General features: G+C 36.3%; 1 protein-coding gene across 9 annotated transcripts in view; it reads left to right on the forward strand.

The window, feature by feature from the left end:
- Positions 1 to 21,885, forward strand: part of CDK14 (cyclin dependent kinase 14) — a 704,495-nt gene that overhangs the window by 228,678 nt on the left and 453,932 nt on the right. For all 9 annotated transcript variants that reach the window (XR_007146446.1, XM_047830949.1, XM_047830989.1 and 6 more), the window contains one exon: positions 7,387 to 7,466. Coding sequence is in view for 8 of the 9 variants with exons in the window: in XM_047830949.1 (XP_047686905.1) it covers positions 7,387 to 7,466 (80 nt within the window). In the remaining variant the exon portion in view is untranslated. The remainder of the gene's footprint in view (positions 1 to 7,386; positions 7,467 to 21,885) is intronic.

A 21,885-nucleotide genomic window follows, 5' to 3' on the forward strand; every position in this document is an offset into this window, starting at 1 on the left:
CGGTCACATTCAGGGGGGATCTGTTCCGTGGCGGGAATGAGTGTTTCCATCAGGAGGTGTATGATATCTGGTAGCCTCTTTTTATGTTTTTAGCAACCATTAATAGTCCATTAAGTAAGTATGGTTAAGAATGGTGTTATTTAAGGGGATCCTGGGTGGCTCAGTCGGTTAAAAGTGTCTGATTTTTGATTTTGGTTCAGGTCATGATCTCACAGTTCATGGGTTCAAGCCCTGCATCAGGCTCTGCACTGACAGTGTGAAGCCTGCTTGGGTTTCTCTCTTTCCCTCTCTGCTTCTCCCCCCTGCTCTCTCAAAATAAATAAACTTAAAAAAGAAAAGAATTGTGTTATTCAAATTCTATCATTCTTCATTTGTTATATGCAGTGCATCTATAAACAGAAACTTCCACATATCAACTACCTGGTTAGATTGAAGGACACCGTATATGAAAAGGGAAGGCAAATGCTTGATATCTTTTCTTCAACAGTTTTGAAACTATGATATGGTTGTGTAGTGCCCTCCAAATAAGACTCCTATGGTTATTTTTTTTGTCTCATTATTAACTTACTTATTTAAACATATTTCATAACATTCAGTCACAGATAATAGTTGATTAAATTGTTCCATCTTCGATGGGTGAGACCCTCCTCCTTCTCTTTGACACTTAATGTCTGTCTCCTTGGTAAGACCTAAGTGCAGGGATCATGTCTGTGTTGTTCATCCTTTATCCTAAGCATAGAATCATTGTTGAGTTAGGGGCAGGATATTAAAACTTAATTAAGTTTTAATTAATTACATCAATTTATTTTATGGAAGAACATTTAGTTTAGTTTTTGAGGATTCAGAACTTGAATCAGAGAGAGAAAGTTACAGGAAGCAAATTTTGGCTGAATGTAAGAACTAAAAAATTTGGGGTGTTTTAGGGGAGGTGTGTTCCATCAAGTCTTTTGAGGGGCTGCTTTGTTCTAGGGAGTGAGGACAAGGAGAGACAGTCAGATCAGGGAAGATCTTTTTGCTTGGGAGCCTGAATGATCATTCAGGTCACTTCTGCCTGCAAGGTAATGACTCTCAAATCCTTTGTTGACATGTTTTATTTTTGGAAAGGTGCAGAGTTGGCTGGCTTAAAATTGTTGAAATGTAATTATTCTGTTTTCTCCCGTGAACAATATATGTCACTCTAAATTTGATTCAAAGTATCATGAGTTCGTATATTTGATGAAACATTGCTAATGATGAATTATGCTTTAGTAGCAATCATTCTTTTATAAAAGGTTATAATTATTGCTTGAACAGACCCTTTTCTTATTGCATTAAGTCCTCAGACGTTTTGCATCATTGGTCTCATTCTAATAAATAGCCATTATACTATACTCTTTTTCATCTTTGGATTTTATTAGAAAAAGAAATTAATTTTATTTATGTATTTATTACAAAAATTTTTAATGTTTATTTCTGAGACAGAGAGAGACAGAGCATGAGTGGGGCAGGGGCAGAGAGAGAATGGGAGACACAGAATCAGAAGCAGGCTCCAGGCTCTGAGCTGTCAGCACAGAGCCGACGTCGGGCTCAAACTCACAAACCATGAGATCATGACCTGAGCCAAAGTCAGTAGCTCAACTGACTGAGCCACCCAGGTGCCCCAAGAAAAAGAAATTAATTTAATATAAATAGCATTAGTCTTCCTCTTCTCTGTCTATTATTTTTATGAAGATTAGGATGAAGTGTAATTCCTGGCAACTTACCTTGAAATTCTAATTTATTTTTCCATAGCAAAACATAGTAAATAGCACTTTTAGGATATTGCAGAATTGTAAAGATTTAATACTATTGAGATGATTTCTCATTTGCCCCTGAATAAAAATTGAATTTAGGTGGATATAGCAAGACAAGTATTTAGTTAAATTGTAAATTTTTGAAGTATAAATGTAGTACAATATAGTCAGCACTTTAATCAGTGTCTTAAGAGGGAATTAATAAAAGAAGCCCTATTAATAGTATCTTTAAAATGTTTTTAATGACTTTGCTGAAAATTTATAAATTCAGCCCAATATATTGTCCTTGATACACTCTAGCTTGCCACTGTCACTTCCTGAGTAGTATCCACATTGCCTTCTGTTGCTTCTAGATGAATACAGTAAGGAAGCAAGCATTGTATCTGTCTGTACTTGGTATTATTTCCTCGCAGTTTCTCTTGAGACAAAGTCATAATAGAAGAGAGGCAGAATATATTAAATTTTCCAGAGCACATTAAATTTCTTTTAGGTATATTGCCTTAATTTCCTTTGTATCATCTAGACATAATTTCTTAAGGTGCTAGCACATGGACACTCTTTTCAAAGATGACCTATGTTAAACAACAGCAGTGAGAGTGGACATCCCTGTCATGATCCTGATCTCAGGGAAAAAGCTCTCAGTTTTTCCCCATTGAGGATGATGTTAGCTGTGGGCTTTTCATAAATGGCTTTTATGATCTTTAAGTATGTTCCTTCTATCCTGACTTTCTCGAGGATTTTTATTAAGAAAGGATGCTGAATTTTGTCAAAAGCCTTTTCTGCATCAATTGACCGGATCATATGGTTCTTATCTTTTCGTTTATTAACGTGATGTATCACATTGATTGATTTGCGAATGTTGAACCAGCCCTGCGTCGCTCCTCATCAGGGAAATACAAATCAAAACCACACTCAGATATCACCTCACGCCAGTCAGAGTGGCCAAAATGAACAAATCAGGAGACTATAGATGCTGGAGAGGATGTGGAGAAACGGGAACCCTCTTGCACTGTTGGTGGGAGTGCAAACTGGTACAGCCACTCTGGAAAACAGTGTGGAGGTTCCTCAAAAAATTAAAAATAGACCTACCCTATGACCCAGCAATAGCACTGCTAGGAATTTACCCAAGGGATACAGGAGTACTGATGCATAGGGGCACTTGTACCCCAATGTTTATAGTAGCACTCTCAACAATAGCCAAACTATGGAAAGAGCCTAAATGTCCATCAGCAGATGAATGGATAAAAAAATTGTGGTTTATATACACAATGGAGTACTACGTGGCAATGAGAAAGAATGAAATATGGCCCTTTGTAGCAACATGGATGGAACTGGAAAGTGTGATGCTAAGTGAAATAAGCCATACCGAGAAAGACAGATAACATATGGTTTCACTCTTATGTGGATCCTGAGAAACTTAACAGAAACCCATGGAGGAGGGGAAGGAAAAAAAAAAAAAAGAGAGGTTAGAGTGGTAGAGAGCCAAAACATAAGAAACTGCCTTCTATTCATTAGCTTTTGATTTAATTAATGAGACTTCTTAAAGAGGAATCTTCAGTGTTTTCCTGTAAACAGCCTTAACTTATTGATTCATTTAGAGTTGTAATTATTCTACAGAACTGAAATCAATGTTTGAAGAATATGTTTTGAATCTTTAATAAAATAGTTTACACAAGGTAGTTACTAGATACAAACGTGTTCTTTTCTACGTTATTATTCGATGTTATTTTCATAGAATAACAAGTATCTTCTTTTGATATCTTTAAAAAATGACATTTTGTTAGAGTTAGTAACTTGGAATTTCAAGTATTTTAGTCTATATGCTAAAGGTTAAAAAAATGCATCAAAGTTAAACATTAGAAAGTTAGTAATGTTTTTTTTTTCCCCCAAAGGTGGAGCCAGTGACTTAATGTTTTTACTAGGCTTTAGAACTGAGGGATTCAGTAGTTGGTGAATGTCCAGACAGGTAGAGAAAAACTAATTAAGAACAGAGAAGTCACAGTGACGCTAAGGTTAAAGAGCAATTTGATAATCAATGTGATTCCTAATGGGAGACCACTAAAGCAGCTGAAGAAAAGGGAGATACTTGGTGAGTAGTCCAGGCTCAGATTATTTAAGGGTAGTGGGGTTTTGAAACACGGCTGTTGGGTGCAAAGGGATTAACTACCAAAGCACTCTATAAACTAAAACTTTGGGGAAATGAAAATTTATCATATCCACATGCATCAAAATCAAAGAGACTACACGTTTAATTTGAAAAAAAGAAAATAAATACTTAAACCAGACATGAAAGAAGACACTGAAAACTTTATTGAATTTTGGGATTTCTGAAACTTTTGAAAACAATAATTATTATACTTTATTCTTGAGTTACCTTTCAGGTATAAGAAAGGAATTATCAGTATATTGACATTAGTAATATTCATTCATTCAATAAAAGTTTTTGAGAGTGTACTCTGTACCAAGCAGTTTTAGACACTGGACACATAACAGTTAATGAAACAGAAAAATGTTACTTCATGCCTGGAGTTAATAGTCTACTATAAAATTTCAGGAAATTTTTAGTGTTATGTGATATAATACATAAAACTCAGTGTTTTTAACTGTTATGATTATCATAACTATAAGGAATTAATGCATGGATTTTCTTTTTAAAAAAATTTTTTTTCAACATTTATTTATTTTTGGGACAGAGAGAGACAGAGCATGAACGGGGGAGGGGCAGAGAGAGAGGGAGACACAGAATCGGAAACAGGCTCCAGGCTCTGAGCCATCAGCCCAGAGCCTGACGTGGGGCTCGAACTCCCGGACCGCGAGATCGTGACCTGGCTGAAGTCGGACGCTTAACCGACTGCGCCACCCAGGCGCCCCAATGCATGGATTTTCAATTCATAGAGAATTATGCTTTAGAATCCGAATTCCATCAACCTGGATCTTGTATTTTTATGCAGTTATTATAGTAATAGGTTCAAAATCTTTTTCACCACAAAAATAATGCACATTAGTCTATGAAATTATTTAAAGGTGTTCTGTCTCTAGTTGCGTTTAAAGAATAAATATTGGTTCAGTTGAAGGTTTATCTCCTTTCAGTGTATCATAGGGAAATGAATTATCGTTTCATGATCTGAGAGTGTTTTAAGTATATAACCTTTAAAAACAAGAATTCCCTGTATTCTAGAATTCAGTTCATGGTGCATATAAGTTAACGATCTCAGGGGAAATAGAAAAGCTTTGTGGGAAGAAGGTTGTGTGTGTGTTTTTATGGGTGAGGGAAAAATATCTGTAAATGAGGGGAAAGTTCCAAGCAGTTCCCGGAATCAGTTACTGCCTCCCCTGGGGAGCCAGTGATGAGCTCAACTGGGCTGAGAAAAATCTGTGCAGATGTCAGCACTGACTGCATCCCAGCCTCCAGCCCCGCCAAAGCCCCCCCACCCCACCGCCTTAGTCATAAAGGACAAAGTGAGAGCTCAAGGTCCAGTCTCCAGTTGAACTCCATGTGCGTAGCAATTTTTGGCCTGCACCTGGGTACCTGGAGCACAGTCAGGATTGGAGAAATCAAGGTAATGTACAAAGAGAGAAGAGATGCAGAGCAGAAAAGCAGTTGGCCTGTCATCCCAGATGAAAGACGAGAGAAAATGAACACAACTCTTAACCTTGAGAAGATGGCACACTGTGGAACTTTATAATCAGATCTCCTTATCCCATGACTGTAGCCAATAATGTATTCCAATAATCAGTGCGACAAGGAATGCCACTAAGATGGCTGGGCTGTGATGAATTCCTTGGACTTTTCAAGTTGTGTCTGTAGCAGTTTTTTGTTTGTTTTTGTTTGTTTGTTTGTTTGTTTTTTGTTTGTTTGGTTTTTTTTTAGCAAAAAAAGACCAATTGGATACAGTTCTTAAAAAGGAGACATTCACATTCCTTATTTTAGACTTAGGCACTGGATTCTCTGGACCACATGAGTTCTTGTTTGCTGGTTTCATAAGCTCTGAAGACTTTTTGTTGCAGTTTAAACTGCAATGAGAAACCATTTTTATCTATCAGATTGACAGAGTCAGTGGTTGGTAGCATAGTACAAGTGAAAGGGTAACAGGCGTGCCTATCATTTGCCATTGGAAGTGTAAATTGATAGAGCCTCCACATAGGATAATTTCCCAATATTCATCAGAATTAGAATTTAGATATGCACCTACATTTTGATCTTGCAGTTCCACTTTTAGGAATTTATCTTACAGATATATTTTTACGTGGGTGAAATTACATGTCCAAGAATATTTATTGCCATCATTGTTTTAGTAGCAAAAATTGGGAATATGCTAAATGACCATCTGTGGAAGACTGGGATAAATAAAGTGTACTATATTTATACAAAGGAGTACTCTGTGGTCTTTCAAAAGCGGGAGAAGATTTTCTCTATGAATTTATAAGGAAGTCCCCAAATTTATTAAAAACAATGTACACTATATTCTGTATGGCATTCTGCCGTGTGTGTGTGTGTGTGTGTGCGTGTGTGTGTGTGTGTGTGTGTGTGCATGTGTGTGTGTGTGCATGTGTGTGTGTGTGCGTGTGTGTGTGTCTGGGTGTGTGTGTGTGTGTGTCTGTGTCTGTGTGTGTCTGTGTGTATAAATGAACAACGGTAACTGGTGACCTCAGATGCTGGGAGCTGGATGACTGAAGGAGCATGTAGCAGGGAGATTAACCTTTCATCAAATGCCTTCTTGGATCTTTTACACTTTAAATGTGTGCTTGTTTTCCCAATTCTTATTAACCACATATGCTGCTAGGTCTAATAAAGTAGAAAGTAGAGCATTCAACTAGAAGACCAGTATAGATAGTCATGCTTTTGTTAACAGAATTTACTAGATAAAAAAGTTATCTGCCTAGCGCACTCTTAACTTTTAATTAGAGCTGCTACATATTTAGAATGCGTCTGGAAGAACCATCTGCTTTGAATAAGTCTTGTGTAATCTTATAATAGTAAAATATTCATAACTTTTATTTTGATGATATACTGTATGTATCACAAGACACAATCAGACCAAATATAATTTTAGGAGGCTCTAGTAAAAAAAAAATGAGAAAGGGAGGAATGGGTGATATGGAGAGAGAGAAAGAACAGGGAAAAGGGAAGAGGGAAATGAGGAGAGAAGGCTGAGTGTGGAGTTTCAGACCTTGGGATTGAATGACCTCAGTTTAAGACTGAAGATGAAGACATTTCAGCCTAGGAAACGAAGGAGCAATTGGAAAAACTACGGGAGAGAATTATTTTGACTCCTTGATTTCTAATTAATCTGAGAATAATTGATCAAGTGTGATGATTTTGATAAGCACTAGTTTCATTCTGGAGGAAACATAAAGTGAATTACAGAAAACCGGTTAAATCTTGGACGAGGCAAGTGAATATTTTAAATGTGAATATTTAAAATGTGAATATTTATGATGATGATATAAAATTCCCAGCCTTACTGAAATTAACCTTGTTGTGGTGGAATAATTGAGTCATTGACATTTTCAGTGCAAAAATGCATAAAATATAAATTGTAAGGAAATTAGAGCCATAACGGGAACATATTTTCATGGATTCACTTCTCATCTTTTCTTTTGTTTCTGCCAGAGTAAATGGGAAGTTGGTAGCCCTGAAGGTGATCAGGCTGCAAGAAGAAGAAGGTACACCTTTTACAGCTATCAGGGAAGGTAGGCATTTTCTCTTTATCTTTGCTTTTGTGTTTGCTTGATGCTTATGGCTGTTTAAATATTACTCGCTTCTGGATATGCTGAGTTTGTAAATTATATGGTTAGATATACATTGGAATGTATAAACTGAAATTTAAAAATCAGTACCTCCTGCAATCGTATCAAGTCATGTTCAATAAAATAAGACAATCCTCCCATATACTCAGATGAGGGGAAAAAACCTCCTGCTGTGTATTGATGGTGAGACTATAACTGAGGAATTTCATATGCTTGGTTTTGTTTGCAGGGTTTCTAAACTACACATTGATTAATCTAGCATTACTTTATACTCATGACTTTTATGAAAAGTGCTTACAAATGATGGGTTCATGCTATCTTATTAGTCATTTGTATTTTTTCTCTTTTGATTTCTTTGTTCCTGTCCTTTATTATATTTTCTATTGGTTTTTCTTATTGATTTATAGATACTCTTTATATATTAGCATCATATATCTTGTAATATTTTCTTTCATTCTGTCATTTTTCTAAAAATTCCATTTATTATATAATTTGTTTCATATATATTTTTAATTTTTATGAAATAAAATTGCTTTATATTTTGCTCCATTTGTACATAGTTTCTCTACTCTCAAGAGAATAAAATATCTTTTTATTAGTGGGAACTTTTCAGTTCAGTTTCAGAACTTTTGGTATTAACAGCTTTACCCCCACTATGCTTTTAAAAAATTTTAATTCCAGCATACTTAACATTGTTTTATATTAGTTTCAGATGTACTATATAGTGATTCAACAATTCTATGCGTTACTCAGTGCTCCTCATGATAAGCATATTATTAATCCTCTTCCTTCACCTATTTCACCCATCCCCCCACTGATCTCCTCTCTGGTAGCCATCAGTTTGTTCTGTATAGTTAAGAGTCTGTTTTTTGGGTTGTTTTGTTTCCCTTTGTTCATTTTTTTCTTAAATTCCAAATATAAGTGAAATCATATGGTATTTGTCTTTCTCTGACTTATTTCACTTAGCATTATACTACACCTCCATTACATTTTGAAAAGTACAAATTATCTCAACAGAAGACTTCGTTTTATTTTTTGCATTGAAGGAACTGTACCTGGTCCACAAGATAACTATGAGTGACTTACTACAATAAATAAATTTTTAAATTTATTATAAATAATTTTTATTTTAAATAAAATAAATTTACCACAATAGTATTATTAAGGTATTGATGAATTAAATGTGGTCTGTCACTGATCTGATTTGTTTCTCACAACTCTCCTTATGATTTATGTTTATTTTTGAGAGGCCTCCTTTCTCTTTTTTCACTCTCTTACCTCTCATTCTGCTTTTCACACCACTTGCATTTGGTTTCCATCATTCCTACTTAACTGAAAATGTTCTTGTAAAGCTCATTAATGACCTTCTGTTGCAAAATCAAACAGACATTTCTCTGATTTTACCCAACATTTTAGCAGATCCTACATGATTAATACATTCTCTTCTGTGAAACCAGATTTTCCAAATAGGGAGCTTTCTCTCTTTCACTTGTGCTAGCTCCTTCTCTAAATATTAGGGTGTTTTAGAACAGGAAAGTGGCCTTCTTTTCTCTAATCAACACTCTTTCTCCATATGGTTTTATTTGCTTCATGAGTTTAAATAGCAACTATAAGCTAATGTCTTATACATGCCTCTCTTTAGCTATGACCCTCTGTCTCTATTTCCATCTGCCTACCTGACATTTATGCTTGAACCCAGTAATATATGAGAAGGATAATATATCACTACCACGTAAGTCTATTCCAGGAATGCAAAGCTGGTTCAACCTTTAGAAATCAATCATTGGATAACAGTCATCCGAAAGTTAACACATCCAAATGGAACTCCTGGACCTCCACCATAACTCAAGCCATTTTTCTCTCCATATTATTAATGGCACCACCCAGTGAGCCTCCGCCACAGATCTAGTCCAAGAATGAGTCCTCTAAGTTACTTCTCTAAAAGATACCTCAAATCTGTCTACTTTTTCTTTTTTTTAAGTTTGTTTATTTATTTTGAGAGAGAAAGACTAGGGGAGGGACAAAGAGAGGGAAAGACAGAATCCCAAGCAGGTTCCATGCTGTCAGCAAGGAGCCTGATCCAGTACTTGAACTCATGAACCATGAGATCATGACCTGAGCCAAGATCAAGAGTCAGACGCTTAACCACCTGAACCACCTAGGCACCACTGCTTTCTCTTTTTTACTGCTACCCCCAGTCCTGGGTATCATCAGTTCTAGTTTGGACCTCTGCAGTAGCTTCTTAATTGTGCTCTACACTTACCCTCTTACCTTCCTACTATCTCTTCTCTACCCTGTAACCAGTATAATCTTTTTAAAAACTGAAATCCTATTAATGTTGTCACTCCTTATTTAAAAACCTCAGTTTTAAACACTGTATGACCCATTTTTTCCCTCAAGCTTGCCACAAGATTTCCTATGTCAGGGAACATGCTGTTCCCTGTGGTAGGAATGCTCTTCTCTGGCTCTTCTCATATGTCATGTGTCTTATGTAATGTCCTCTTTTCAGAGAAATTTCCTTTGGCCATCCTGTCTAAAATGGCAGTTGACCTTCATCTTCCCCTTCTTTACTCACCATGTCAGCATGTATTTATTTTCTTTATAGTTCTTATGGAATATGAAATTAATTATTTTCACTCCTTTCTGCTAGTATATAATATTCGTAAAATCAGGGACCCTGCCTGATTGCTCACTGCTGTATCCTCAACATCTAGCATGGTAATCTTTGCATTTATTGTGTGACTTGAGGAAAATCATTAAACTAGAGTCTACAAATATGACTGAGTGTTAAACATAGTCTCTGCCCTCAAGGTATCTGCCTTCCAGTTGGGAGGCAGAGCATATAGATAATATATAAGTAGAGAAATAATATGATGTGGGATATCAATGCCAAATCATTTTTGAAAGATTATAAGTCCTAAAGAAATTCCTCCATTAGTCAAGTGAGGTAAGGTGTCAGATAGGTCTTGAACTAGGCATAAGAGAGATAAACAGTGAAGAGTAGATTTAGAAGTTGCAATCCAGACAGGTATAGAAAGGGAACTGACACCAGAATGCTCAATGCCTTTGCCAAATGCAGTGAATAGAAATAGTTAGGCCAAGAGTTCTTATTTGGGGGGTTGGAATGGTTGTTGTTCCATAGGGGCTGTTTTTGTCATCACAGTAATTGGATAGTGCACCTGGCATTAGGAGCTGGGCATTCTACAATATATAGGCACGCTAATACAGAGATAGGCATAGTGCAGTCTGAGGCCCACTGCCAGTTTTTGTAAATAAAGTTTTATTTGAACACAGAATTCCCATTTATGTACTGTCTCCATCTACTTTCTTAGAGTCAAGTGGTTTGTAACAGTGTATAGTTCACAAAACCTAAAGCATATACTGTCTGGCTCTCTACAGAGTTTATCAGCCTCTGCTTTAATACAGTGAACTGTTGTCCCAACTGTTGTCCCAATGAACTGTTGTCATTTACCCTTTTAAATGTCCTACCGAGCATTCATGCAGGTGAAAACTTGTTTATATATGTCTAAGGCTATAACCCAACTATTGCACGTGTAAACACAAACTATGTTCTGCATACATTTAATATGTACCAAAATTGCAGGAATATAACTACAGTGTAAATCAAAGGAAAATGCTACTTTGCTTTGTTTAAAACTATATTCAAATTTATTCACCATTTTGAAAAATTATGTAACTAATGACAGTACTGCTTATGTTATTTAAGTCACTAATACCACACTCTTGATCAGCCTGCATTTCTATTGTTTGTGTTCCCGCTGATTCTATATATAGATGTGAGCACCGTCCTTCATTATGTTTTATAATATAGTCATGCCTGACTATTTATATATTTAAATACATTATTATAAATTAGTTTTTATTTCTTTTTGCATTCTAGTTACAAATAGGATATATCAATATGTATATTAGAAATTCTATGTATAAATATTAAAATCATGTGTGTGTGCAGGTCCTGGTATCTATGAATCTCATTTCCTAGTTGTAAAGGTGTCTTTATAAAATATTTGTTGTATAAAGAGAGTGCTAGGTCTACCTGAGATGAGGGAGGCAAGGTGAAGTACTATTTAACTATGGTAGACCTTGAGTGTTAGGGAGTAGTAAAGGGCCAAAGAGATGCTGGGCCAAGAAAGTAGCAGGAGCAAAATGAAACTCGCAGCCATCATGCTCCCTAACAAATAGGGCACACACTAGAATTTACCAATCTGCACTTGCTGTTGGTGCCACCCTAGGTATCCCCAGATAAACTTGGGGACTGGCCCTGGGAAGCTGTTTTATTATACAATGCAAGAGGCTCTGTAGCTAGGACCTTGTTTTGTGGATTAGAGAGCCTCTGAAGCCTTTTGAGCTGAGTGTATTAGGAAGATAAATCTGATATTAGGATATGGTATAGATTAGATGAGGAGGAGCCTGGATGCTGATAAATCAGCCATTCAAAGTTGTGCAGATTTGAAAGTATGAGGATCTGGATTTATTAGAAAGTGGTGACAAAAAAATGATTTGTAGAGAAAGAAATGCCAGAGCAAGGTGAATTATAGGTTATAGATTATTTGAGAGGGAAACATAAATGGTTTTGAGTTTGAATGAGTAAAAAAAAAAAAAAAAAAGAGGTTCCAGAGAGAGAAATAGTTAGTGTTGCTTTTAACACTTTACAGTTTGAAAGGGCTGTTATCTAATGTAATCTCCACATTAGCCCGTTGAAGCGTTTTTGGATAGGGTTCATACTCTTCATAGAATCTGTAATATAAATGTGGAAGTGAGGCTTAGAGAGGTTAGATGACTTTGTCCAAAGAGTTGGATCTTGTCCCTAGACTTTCTCAGATTCCGAAATGGTGTCCTATTAACTCTGTTGGGTAATGGATTTGGGTTTTAGACATTCTGAGTTCATGAGATGTCTATATGAAAATGTCTTCTTGGTGATGTGGGAGCATAGCTCATGAGAGTTCAGCATAAACAGTATATATTTAACATGGTCCTTAGCACATTGAATAAGTATGAGATTTCTGTGGGAGAGGACTTTGAGTGAAAACAGTGAGTTAAGTTGGAAGGGAGTGTAGTGAGGTGGAAAGCCCCATTGAGAGTAAGGTCTGGAAGTCTGAGTTTCATTCTGGCTCTGTTTTTCATCACCTACCAGACAATATGGGACAAGTCACCTGTATTAGCTTTCTAGGACTCCTGTAACAAAGTGCCACAGGCTGAGTTGCTTAAACAACAAAAATTTATTATATCATAGTTCTGAGGGCTAGAAGTCTGAGGTCAAGGTATCAGGCTCCTCCCTCAGAAAGCCATGAGGGAAGGATGTGTTTCAAGCCTTTCTCCTTGGCTTATAGATGGCCATCTTCTCTCTGTGTGTTCACATCATCTTCCCTCTGTACCTGTGTTCAGTTTCTTTTTCTCATAAGGACATCAGTCATACTGGATTAGCGCCCACTCTCATTATCTCACTTTAACTTATTACCTCTGAAAACCCCCTCTATTCAAGTACAGTCACATTCTGAGGTTCTGGGTTAGGACTTCAACATATGAATTTTGGGGACACAATTCCATCCGTAACACCATGTAATGGCTTTAGGCCTCAGTAACCTTGGTTGTGGAATACGGGAGTTGGTTTGTGCCGTTTAGTACGAACCATTTCCCTCTATGTTATGGTTTTGATTTCCCAAACTCAGAGTTTTGAATACCATAGAAATCAGGGAATGCCACAAGAATTGTCGAGGCCTGGAGGAACAGATCACAAAACGACATTGTGTTTTCCATTGAGTAAAATATTTTGCAGTTGCCTAATACAATCTGATTTCTTGATGATGTTTAATGGAGATGATCCTATAGTAAGAAAAAGTAAATGCTCAGTCAGTTTTGGTGATTTTCTCCCCTTTTACCTTCTCATTCCACCTTTCATAGTCTTATTTTTCTTATTATTTCTGCTATGTGTGTGTGGAAGCAAAAAGTAGTACCATTGCTCCTTTTTTTTTTTTTTTTCCTTGAGTAGGCTTCACACCCCATGCAGAGTCCAGTGCGGGGCTTGAACTCACCACCCTGAGATCAAGACCTGAGCTGAGATCAAGAGTCGGACACTTAACAGTGTGAGCCACCCAGGTGTCCCACCATTGCTCCACTTTGCTATAAATAATTCGTGCACAATAACTCCTCTGTGTATCTGGTGCCAGACCTTGAAAGATTTAGGATGACAGTGAGTGATGTCTGGGACATGTTCATGTTTACATCTTTACATTGATGAGTGTGTGGCATGGCTTGTTCAATTGAGATGAAGCACTTTAATTTGAGTTTGCCTTTTTTCTGCTGTTTTGGTCCATTTCCTCACTCACAAAATGTCAACAGCAGGGAGATTTCAAAGTAGGAAAGCAGTATGCCCAGAAAAGTAGTTTTCAAGTGGCTGCTTGCCACGTATAAGCTTACCTGGGAATTTAGATTTTAACACATAATTTTCACCTAAAGTAGAAATACTTGACAGCAACTCTAATCTTACCTGGATTTATGTCCAAAGGTGCACTTTGAATTTTATCTCAGAGCTAGAAGGCTTACTGGCTTAATTTGGGTTCAGGTGCTTTGAGACTCATTCTATTTTCAATGGCAGCTAAGAAAAATTAAGCAGCAGTGCGATGGCTGGTTTTTCTCTTTCTTACTTTTGTATGATATCATTGTGGTTTTTGATGGTATTGATAGAGTCAGGAGATACTGGGATATCTGAGATACTGGGATGGTTTGAAAGCGAGTAGATAAGTCTCTTAGGATATCCCATCTTTAAAAACAACTTCAGAATGTCTGTATTCTTACTCTGTGATATTATATTCTAGATGTTCAACAGGTTTTTTTTTTTTTTTTGTCTTAGATTCGCCCAGAGAAAGAATGGAAGTAAGGGAACCAATTACCATCTTTTGTGAATTTTTGAATATCTAATAGTTTCCTTAGCCAAGAACTATGTTAAACAAAATCTAGATATTCTAAAAGAACAAAAATTAAAATACTAACAGTATCAATGGACAATATTTAGTATGTGCTTATGTACTATACATATACAGCTAGGGCCTTGTCCCATTTAATCCCCATGAAACCCTCTAAGGTGTACGTTTTCATTATTTCTAATTTTTAAGTTAATTTTTTAAAGTAATCTCTAGATACAATATGGGGCTCGAACTCACAATCCCGAGATCAAGAGTTGCATGCTCTTCCGACTGAACCAGCCAGGCACCCCTCATTATTTCCATTTTAAAGTGAGAGCCATGGAGACATTAAGTCACTTGCCCAAGGTCACAGCTGGTGTGTGGTAAAACTAAAAGTTCAACCTGGACAGTCGCACTTGAGTCCACACTCAAACATACACTCTAAAACAGAGATTTTAAGTAGAAAATTTGAATTCATGGTTCATTTTTGTTTCATGCAGAGGGTTGCCTTATTGCCATTAAATTAAGGTAAACAAAAGTCTTTTGGGGGAATGTAGTGAAAAAGCTTTTTTATAAAAGCAAAAGCACATTATTCATTAACAATAGGGGAGCGGCCTCCATGTAGAACAGGGGAAGGTCAACAACAGAAGAGGAGAAATGGCTCCGTGAGTGTAAGTTAAGGGAAAGTAGTATGTAAGCATGCAGAAGGAAAAGAACGCTGTGATGGTAAACTATATAGTATGGAACTCATCATTTGCATGTGTATATTTTTTAAAATACACATCTGAATAGTCTCATATGTTTCACTCGGCTTTTCTCTCTATTCCTCTCTCTACCCTTTTTCAGAAACTGAATCTTTTCTTTGGTTTATTCCTCAGTTGATTTCTTGCCTTGGAGGAAAAAAAATCCATTCTATTAGGGAAACATTGTAGTTTTCTAATAAAAATTAAGATACTCAAGAAGGCAAAGGTAGATAAAAAAATCAAAGAGGGCATTAAGAAAGAAAGATAACCTCTTTCATTTGGAAACAAATTGCTAGGAAAACGAATAGTTGATCCTTAAATTGCCAATCAATTATATAATTGTAATTTAAGTATATAGCCAAAATATTTTTAATAGTATAATATATATGTATGATGTATATGGTATATGTTAAATATATGGTATACATTTATTTAATAGTATGGTAAGTTTGGTAAGTCTTATAGTACAGTCAATTTGGTATCTAAGCTATTGATATTATTTTTAGAAATTTGTTAGTTATGAAAAAGAAAATAAGGCTGCTTTTAACTGAGCCATTAAAAATTTTGGTGTTTGACTACTATTTGATTTTCTTCATCACATCTGTCATATACCACGGCCTCTTTATTTTTGTTGGGTTTTTTTAACCACACGATTTTTTTTTCTTGCAGGTGTCTGATATGATTGCTTCAAAGACTGAATGTCAGGTTTAATATCTTTAGTTATGATTTAGTTGCTAATTAATCAATCTGAGTTTTGCGTTTTGCATTTCATGTTTGAGGTGTTGTATTACTTTCCTAGGGCTGCCTTAATAAATTGCCACAGACTTAGTGGCTTAAAAGAACAGAAATTTATTCTCCCAAAGTTCTGGAGGCTGGTGTCTCTTCCTAGCTTCCAGTGGCTTCCAGCAATTGTTGATATTCCTTGCCTTGCTGCTGCATCATTACAATTTCTGCCTCTGTCTTCATATGGCCTTCTTCCTTGTGTGTCTCCTCCTGTTTTTATAAGGACACCAGTGGTTGGATTTGGCGCCTGCCCCAGTGGAGTATCGCTTCATCTTAACTTAGCTAATTATGTCCTATTTGCAAATAGTGTCACATTTTGAGGTTCTCCTGGACATGTATTTTTGGGAGACATCCATTTCTTCCTTCTTCCTTGACTTGGACTCTCTCACTTGGCCTCCTAGAAACTGAACCAAGAAGGTGGCCACTGATGAGAAGAGGGGTTCCTGGAACATAATCTTAGACAGCAGCACTGGGGAGGGGGAGACAGGGCAGCCATTTCTTCCCCTGTTTATATTTTATCAATGTCAGTGTTTTGAATTGTTCATCATCTTGTAATGATTACTGGATTAATAAGCGGATTATAACCACAATTCTTACTGAGTCTTTTCCTTATGCTATTGCAACATCTGACCTTACGCAGTGGGTGACAAATTAAATGAGGTCTCTTTCAAGGGTCTTAATCATTCTTAGGATTCAGCAATTCTGTGCTCAGCTTAGAAATTTCTGAATTCTGGTGTTTTATGGGCATTTATTAAAGGCACTAATTGTGTCAAAATGTTTGAGATATATTAATCCTGTATGAGCTAATTAGGAAGTTAAGTTAGATTTTACAGATCACCTTGTCCAGGGATTTCTCAATTGCATGCTGGTAGTGTTCAGGCTACATGTTTGACTGTTAAGGTTGTTGTTAACCAACTGGATAAATGACCAGCAAGAATCCATTTCACCTTGTGGTTAAGAGCCTGGGCTCTGAAGCCCAACTGCCTGGATTCAAACTTGACCTCCATCCCTAAGTGTGATTTTGAACAAGCCTGTTAAACTTTCTGTGCCTCAATTTCCCCACCTGTAAAAGAAGGATAAAAATACTTCTAACCTCATAAGATTGTTGGGCTGTTCCATTCATTAAATATAAACATGAGGCCACAAAATAGAAATAATCAAGGAAGCATGGATATTTCTTGGAAATAAAAAATACATTAACAAAGATTAAAAGTTCAGGGTATGATTTGGATGGTAAACTCAAACAAAACTTGCAAAAGATCAAGAGTTATTGTGTTTGGGCTCCAACTCTTGATCTCAGATCAGGTCTTGATCTCAGGGTCCTGAGTGCAAGCCCAGTGTTGGGCTCCCCACTGGGTGTGATGCTTATTTAAAACAAAACAAAAACAAACAAAACAAAACAAAGCAAAACAATTTTTGTCTCATATCTCCTTGAAAGTAAGTGTATAGTACCTTTGAATTTTTTTTCTGTTACTGTCTCTGTTTTATTTTGTCTGTTTATCTGTTTTGTTCTGTTTTTTTAATATTCATTTTACTTTTTTAATGTTTATTTATTTATTTATTTTTGAGAGAGAGAGAGAGAGGGAGAGAGGTGGGGTGAGGGGCAGAGAGAGAATGAGACAGAATCCCAAGCAGGCTCCACACTGTCAGCAGAGAGCCCGACACTGGGCTTGAACTCACGACCTGAGTGATCATGACCTGAGCCGAAATCAAGAGTCTGTGCTTAACAACTGAGCCACCCAGGTGGCCCTATTTATTTGAGAGAGAGAGAGAGAGAGAGAGAGAGAGAGAGAGATAGTGAGATAGTGCGATAGTGCATGGGAGAGAGCACATGTTTCGGGGAGAAGGAGAGAAAGAGAGAATCCCAAGCTGGCTCCACACTGCCAGCTCAGAGCCCAATGTGGGGCTTGAACTCAACCCTGAGATCATGACCTGAGCTGAAATCAAGAGTCTAATGCTTAACTGACTGAGCCACCCAGGTGCCCCTGTTTTGTTCTGTTTATTGTTGGAAGTATCTGTCAGCTGCTTGGAGATCTTGATCGTCAACTCATATTTAACAATGAGATACTAATATGCTGACTGGAAGCTCTGGGTTCTTGGGTAGGGAATGTTGTCTGGTGAGCTTCACTGTAGGGTGACTGAGGTGGGCTAGCCAGTTTTTTTTTTTTTCTCACAGCCCCTCAGTTGTCACTATGTGGGAATCTTTTCTTGGAAAGAGGCTTAAGTTTCTATAGGAAAGGATTATTTAATGTCTTGTCCAGAGGATTTAAGTTTTTTGCCCACAATTTGGGGATTGGTAAGAGATAGAGGTTGTGGGGAGTCTGGCCTTTCCACATGCAGATCTTTACTGAATCTCCCTATTTCTAGGTCAGGTAATGCAACTAGTTTAGAGGACTAAAAGATATCGAAGTACTTAGGGCAAAAAATGATGAGGCTCTGTAGAAAGGCCTTGGCAGGAGATGGGTGTGTTTGGCAAGGACTCAAGGGGGATACCTGGTAGGGCTTGGCATTTGACTGGACATGGAGCTTGATGGAGATGAGGATATTCAGAATATTCCAGGATTTGGGGCACTCATGAATAGTTATTAGATAGTGGAACTAATAATAAGAAAGACAGTACAGAGCAGGGGAGGTTACATAAAGGGAAAGATAATAAATTCAATCCTGACGTGTTAAGTTTGAGATCTGGTCTTGATGTGGCAATTGTTTATATGAGGGTGCAGTTTAGATAACACATAGGTTGTAGCTAAATTGGGAGCCTTACCCAACACTTCCAAGTACATGATCTCATCACTCTTTCAACTTTGCAAAGAAGATTGATGTTATCTTCGTTTTAGTAATTAAGAAGCTGAGATCTAAAGAGATTTTTGTCCAAAGTCATACAAATAAGTGGCAAATTTGGAGTCCAGCTTGGATCTTCTACCCAGTTCCCGGGCCAGTGCCTGACACCTGATAGTCAGTCAGTACATGTTCAGTGAGTGAGTGAATGACTAGGTGGGTGAATAAACTCCAAATCCTTTATTTTTTTTTCTGCTGTACTGCACCACTTTTGAGACAGAAACATCTATGATCAAAATTGTATATGGATTCATTTCAGGCTGCTAAGCAGACAGGTGGAGTTGGGAAATCTCCATATAGCAAGTCGTTAAATGTCGAGTCTTGGTGAAGACTATGCCACTAGCTACATGATCATAAGTGAGTCACTTAATGTATTTAATCGGAAGTTTCTTCATCTTTGAAACTATATCAACTTCTAGCTTCACGATTAAAATAATAGTACCAGCATGAATCATTACCTGGATAAAGGATCCTTAATTGTATCATCAGTATGCTTCATACACATATGCTCTACTGTGCTGCACATTTATTGTGTTTAAAATATTTCTTTTAAACCCTCTAATAATAATCCTTTATGTCTGTCACTGAAAAAATTAACATGAATTGCTTCAGAGCAATTGACAATTGACAGACAAGTTTTTTTTTTTAATGGAAGATAAAAATCCATGAGTCTAGACTTTGATTTTAAGTAAGCTTATGTAAATTGCCAAAATTGTTATTCTTTGTAAGTGTAGGTAATTTGATGGGTGTCTGCCAACTGATATCAACAAAAAATTTGCAAGCTGTTAGATCATATGACTTTAAAAACTATGAAAATCATATGTATGTTTTCTTTTGCATGTCTTTAATTTTAAAGGATAAAGTTTTTTAATGAAGTAACTTATTTTTTGTCTGCTTTACATCTCTAAAAATTTTATATTGCATTTTGTTCTATTTTATATGGAAATAGAGATTACAAATTATATTTGGAAATATAAATATTTTATTGGAAATATAAATTGAACTATCATATATTTATATTTAAAATATTTTTTAGGATTATGTAACTAGTTCTAATCTGAAGGCATTTATAATTGGCTAAAATTCTCCATAGACTTTTTCAGTACCTACTATGCTCACCTTCTAAAAATACTGTCTCACTTAATTCTCACAACAATCCTGTGTTATATACAGATATTAATATCTCCATATTACAGAGGAGGTAATTGAGGCCTGGAGATAATAAATTGTTCTGTGTCACACAAATTACTAGTAAACAAGTTACCATTTTAACTGGGGTCTTTTAACTGAAATGTTTGTTTCAAAGATGGTACTTTCTTCCCTTCAGAATTTCTAATGTAAAAAAGTCATGGAAGTCCATAAGGTATGCGTAAACTGCTTTTCTTGGCAGTATTATCAATGCTACTACAAGTTGCTTTGTAAAAATTCAATCCACTGGCAACTCTGTTACTTCTCAGAAGTTGCATTGTTGCTGCCTAAATAAACTATGTATGATCTATTAATAGAAATAGTCAAAGGGTGACAAACTCTGAACATTAATTAATTCATGACCAGTGCCTTGAGTACTAACAGAATTTAATGTAATTTATCTTAAAGATCAAGATTAAGGTATATCCTTTAATGTAGAGGAACAGTCAAGGACAATAGTAAACAAGGAGACTTTAATATTCATTAAAAAATATATATGTCATGTATATTGGAAAGGAACTTGACAGTCTCAGAAAGAGAGGAGAGAGAGAGGGAGCAAAAACATATTTGAAGGAATAATAGCCAAAAACTTGCTAAAATTGTTGAAAAATAGAGTTAATCTATCAATTCCTGAAGATAAATGAACTCCAATTACGAGAAACAAAAAGAGACCCACACTTAGAACCATCAGAGTCTAATTGTTGAAGACAAAGAGAAAAACTTGAAAGCAATAGGAGAAAGCAACTCATTACATTCAGGAGGAAAAAAAAATGTACGTTTAAGATCTAACCTGTTATCTAAACTGGTGAAGGCAGGAGGCAATGCAATAACATTCAAACTGCTTAAAAACAAAACAAAACAAAACAACCTGTAAATCCAAAATTCCACATCTAACAAAAAATACCCTTCAAAAATGAAAGTTAAAGATATTTTCAGATTAGCCACAAATTAGGAGAAAATATTCTCAAATATTATATCTGATAAAAGATTTATATCCAAAATATAAAAATTATATGAAAAGTTCCAAAACTCAACAGTTAGAAGACCTCCCCCGATTTTTAAATGGGAAAATAATTTGAATATATATTTCACCAAAGAATATGTGTCAGTGGCTAAAAAGCCCAGGAAGTGATGCTCAAAGTTGCTAGTCATGTACTAAATGAAAAAACCAATCCATGAGTACGGAATGTTTTTCCATTTCTTTGTATCTTCTTCAATTTCCTACATAAGCTTTCTATAGTTTTCAGCATACAGATCTTTTACATCTTTGGGTAGGTTGATTCCTCGGTATTTTATGCTTCTTGGTGCAATTGCGAATGGGATCAGTTTTTTTATTTGTCTTTCTGTTGCTTCATTATTAGTGTATAAGAATGCAACTGATTTCTGTACATTAATTTTGTATCCTGCGACTTTGCTGAATTGATGTATCAGTTCTAGCAGACTTTTGGTGGAGTCTGTCGGGTTTTCCATGTGTAATATCATGTCATCTGCAAAAAGTGAAAGCTTGACTTCATCTTTGCCAATTTTGATGCCTTTGATTTCTTTTGTTGTCTGATTGCTGATGCTAGAACTTCCAACACTATGTTAAACAACAGCGGTGAGAGTGGACATCCCTGTTGTGTTACTGATCTCGGGAGGGAAGCTCTCAGTTTTTCCCCATTGAGGATGATATTGTCTGTGGGCTTTTCATAAATGGCTTTTATGACGCTTAATTATATTCCTTCTATCCCGACTTTCTCGAGGGTTTTTATTAAGAAAGGATGCTGAATTTTGTCAAATGCTTTTTCTGCATCGATTGACAGGATCATATGGTTCTTATCTTTTCTTTTATTAATGTGATGTATCACATTGATTGATTTGTGAATGTTGAACCAGCCCTGCAGCCCA

This window comes from Prionailurus viverrinus, chromosome A2 (assembly GCF_022837055.1).
Source record: "Prionailurus viverrinus isolate Anna chromosome A2, UM_Priviv_1.0, whole genome shotgun sequence".
NCBI lineage: Eukaryota > Metazoa > Chordata > Mammalia > Carnivora > Felidae > Prionailurus > Prionailurus viverrinus.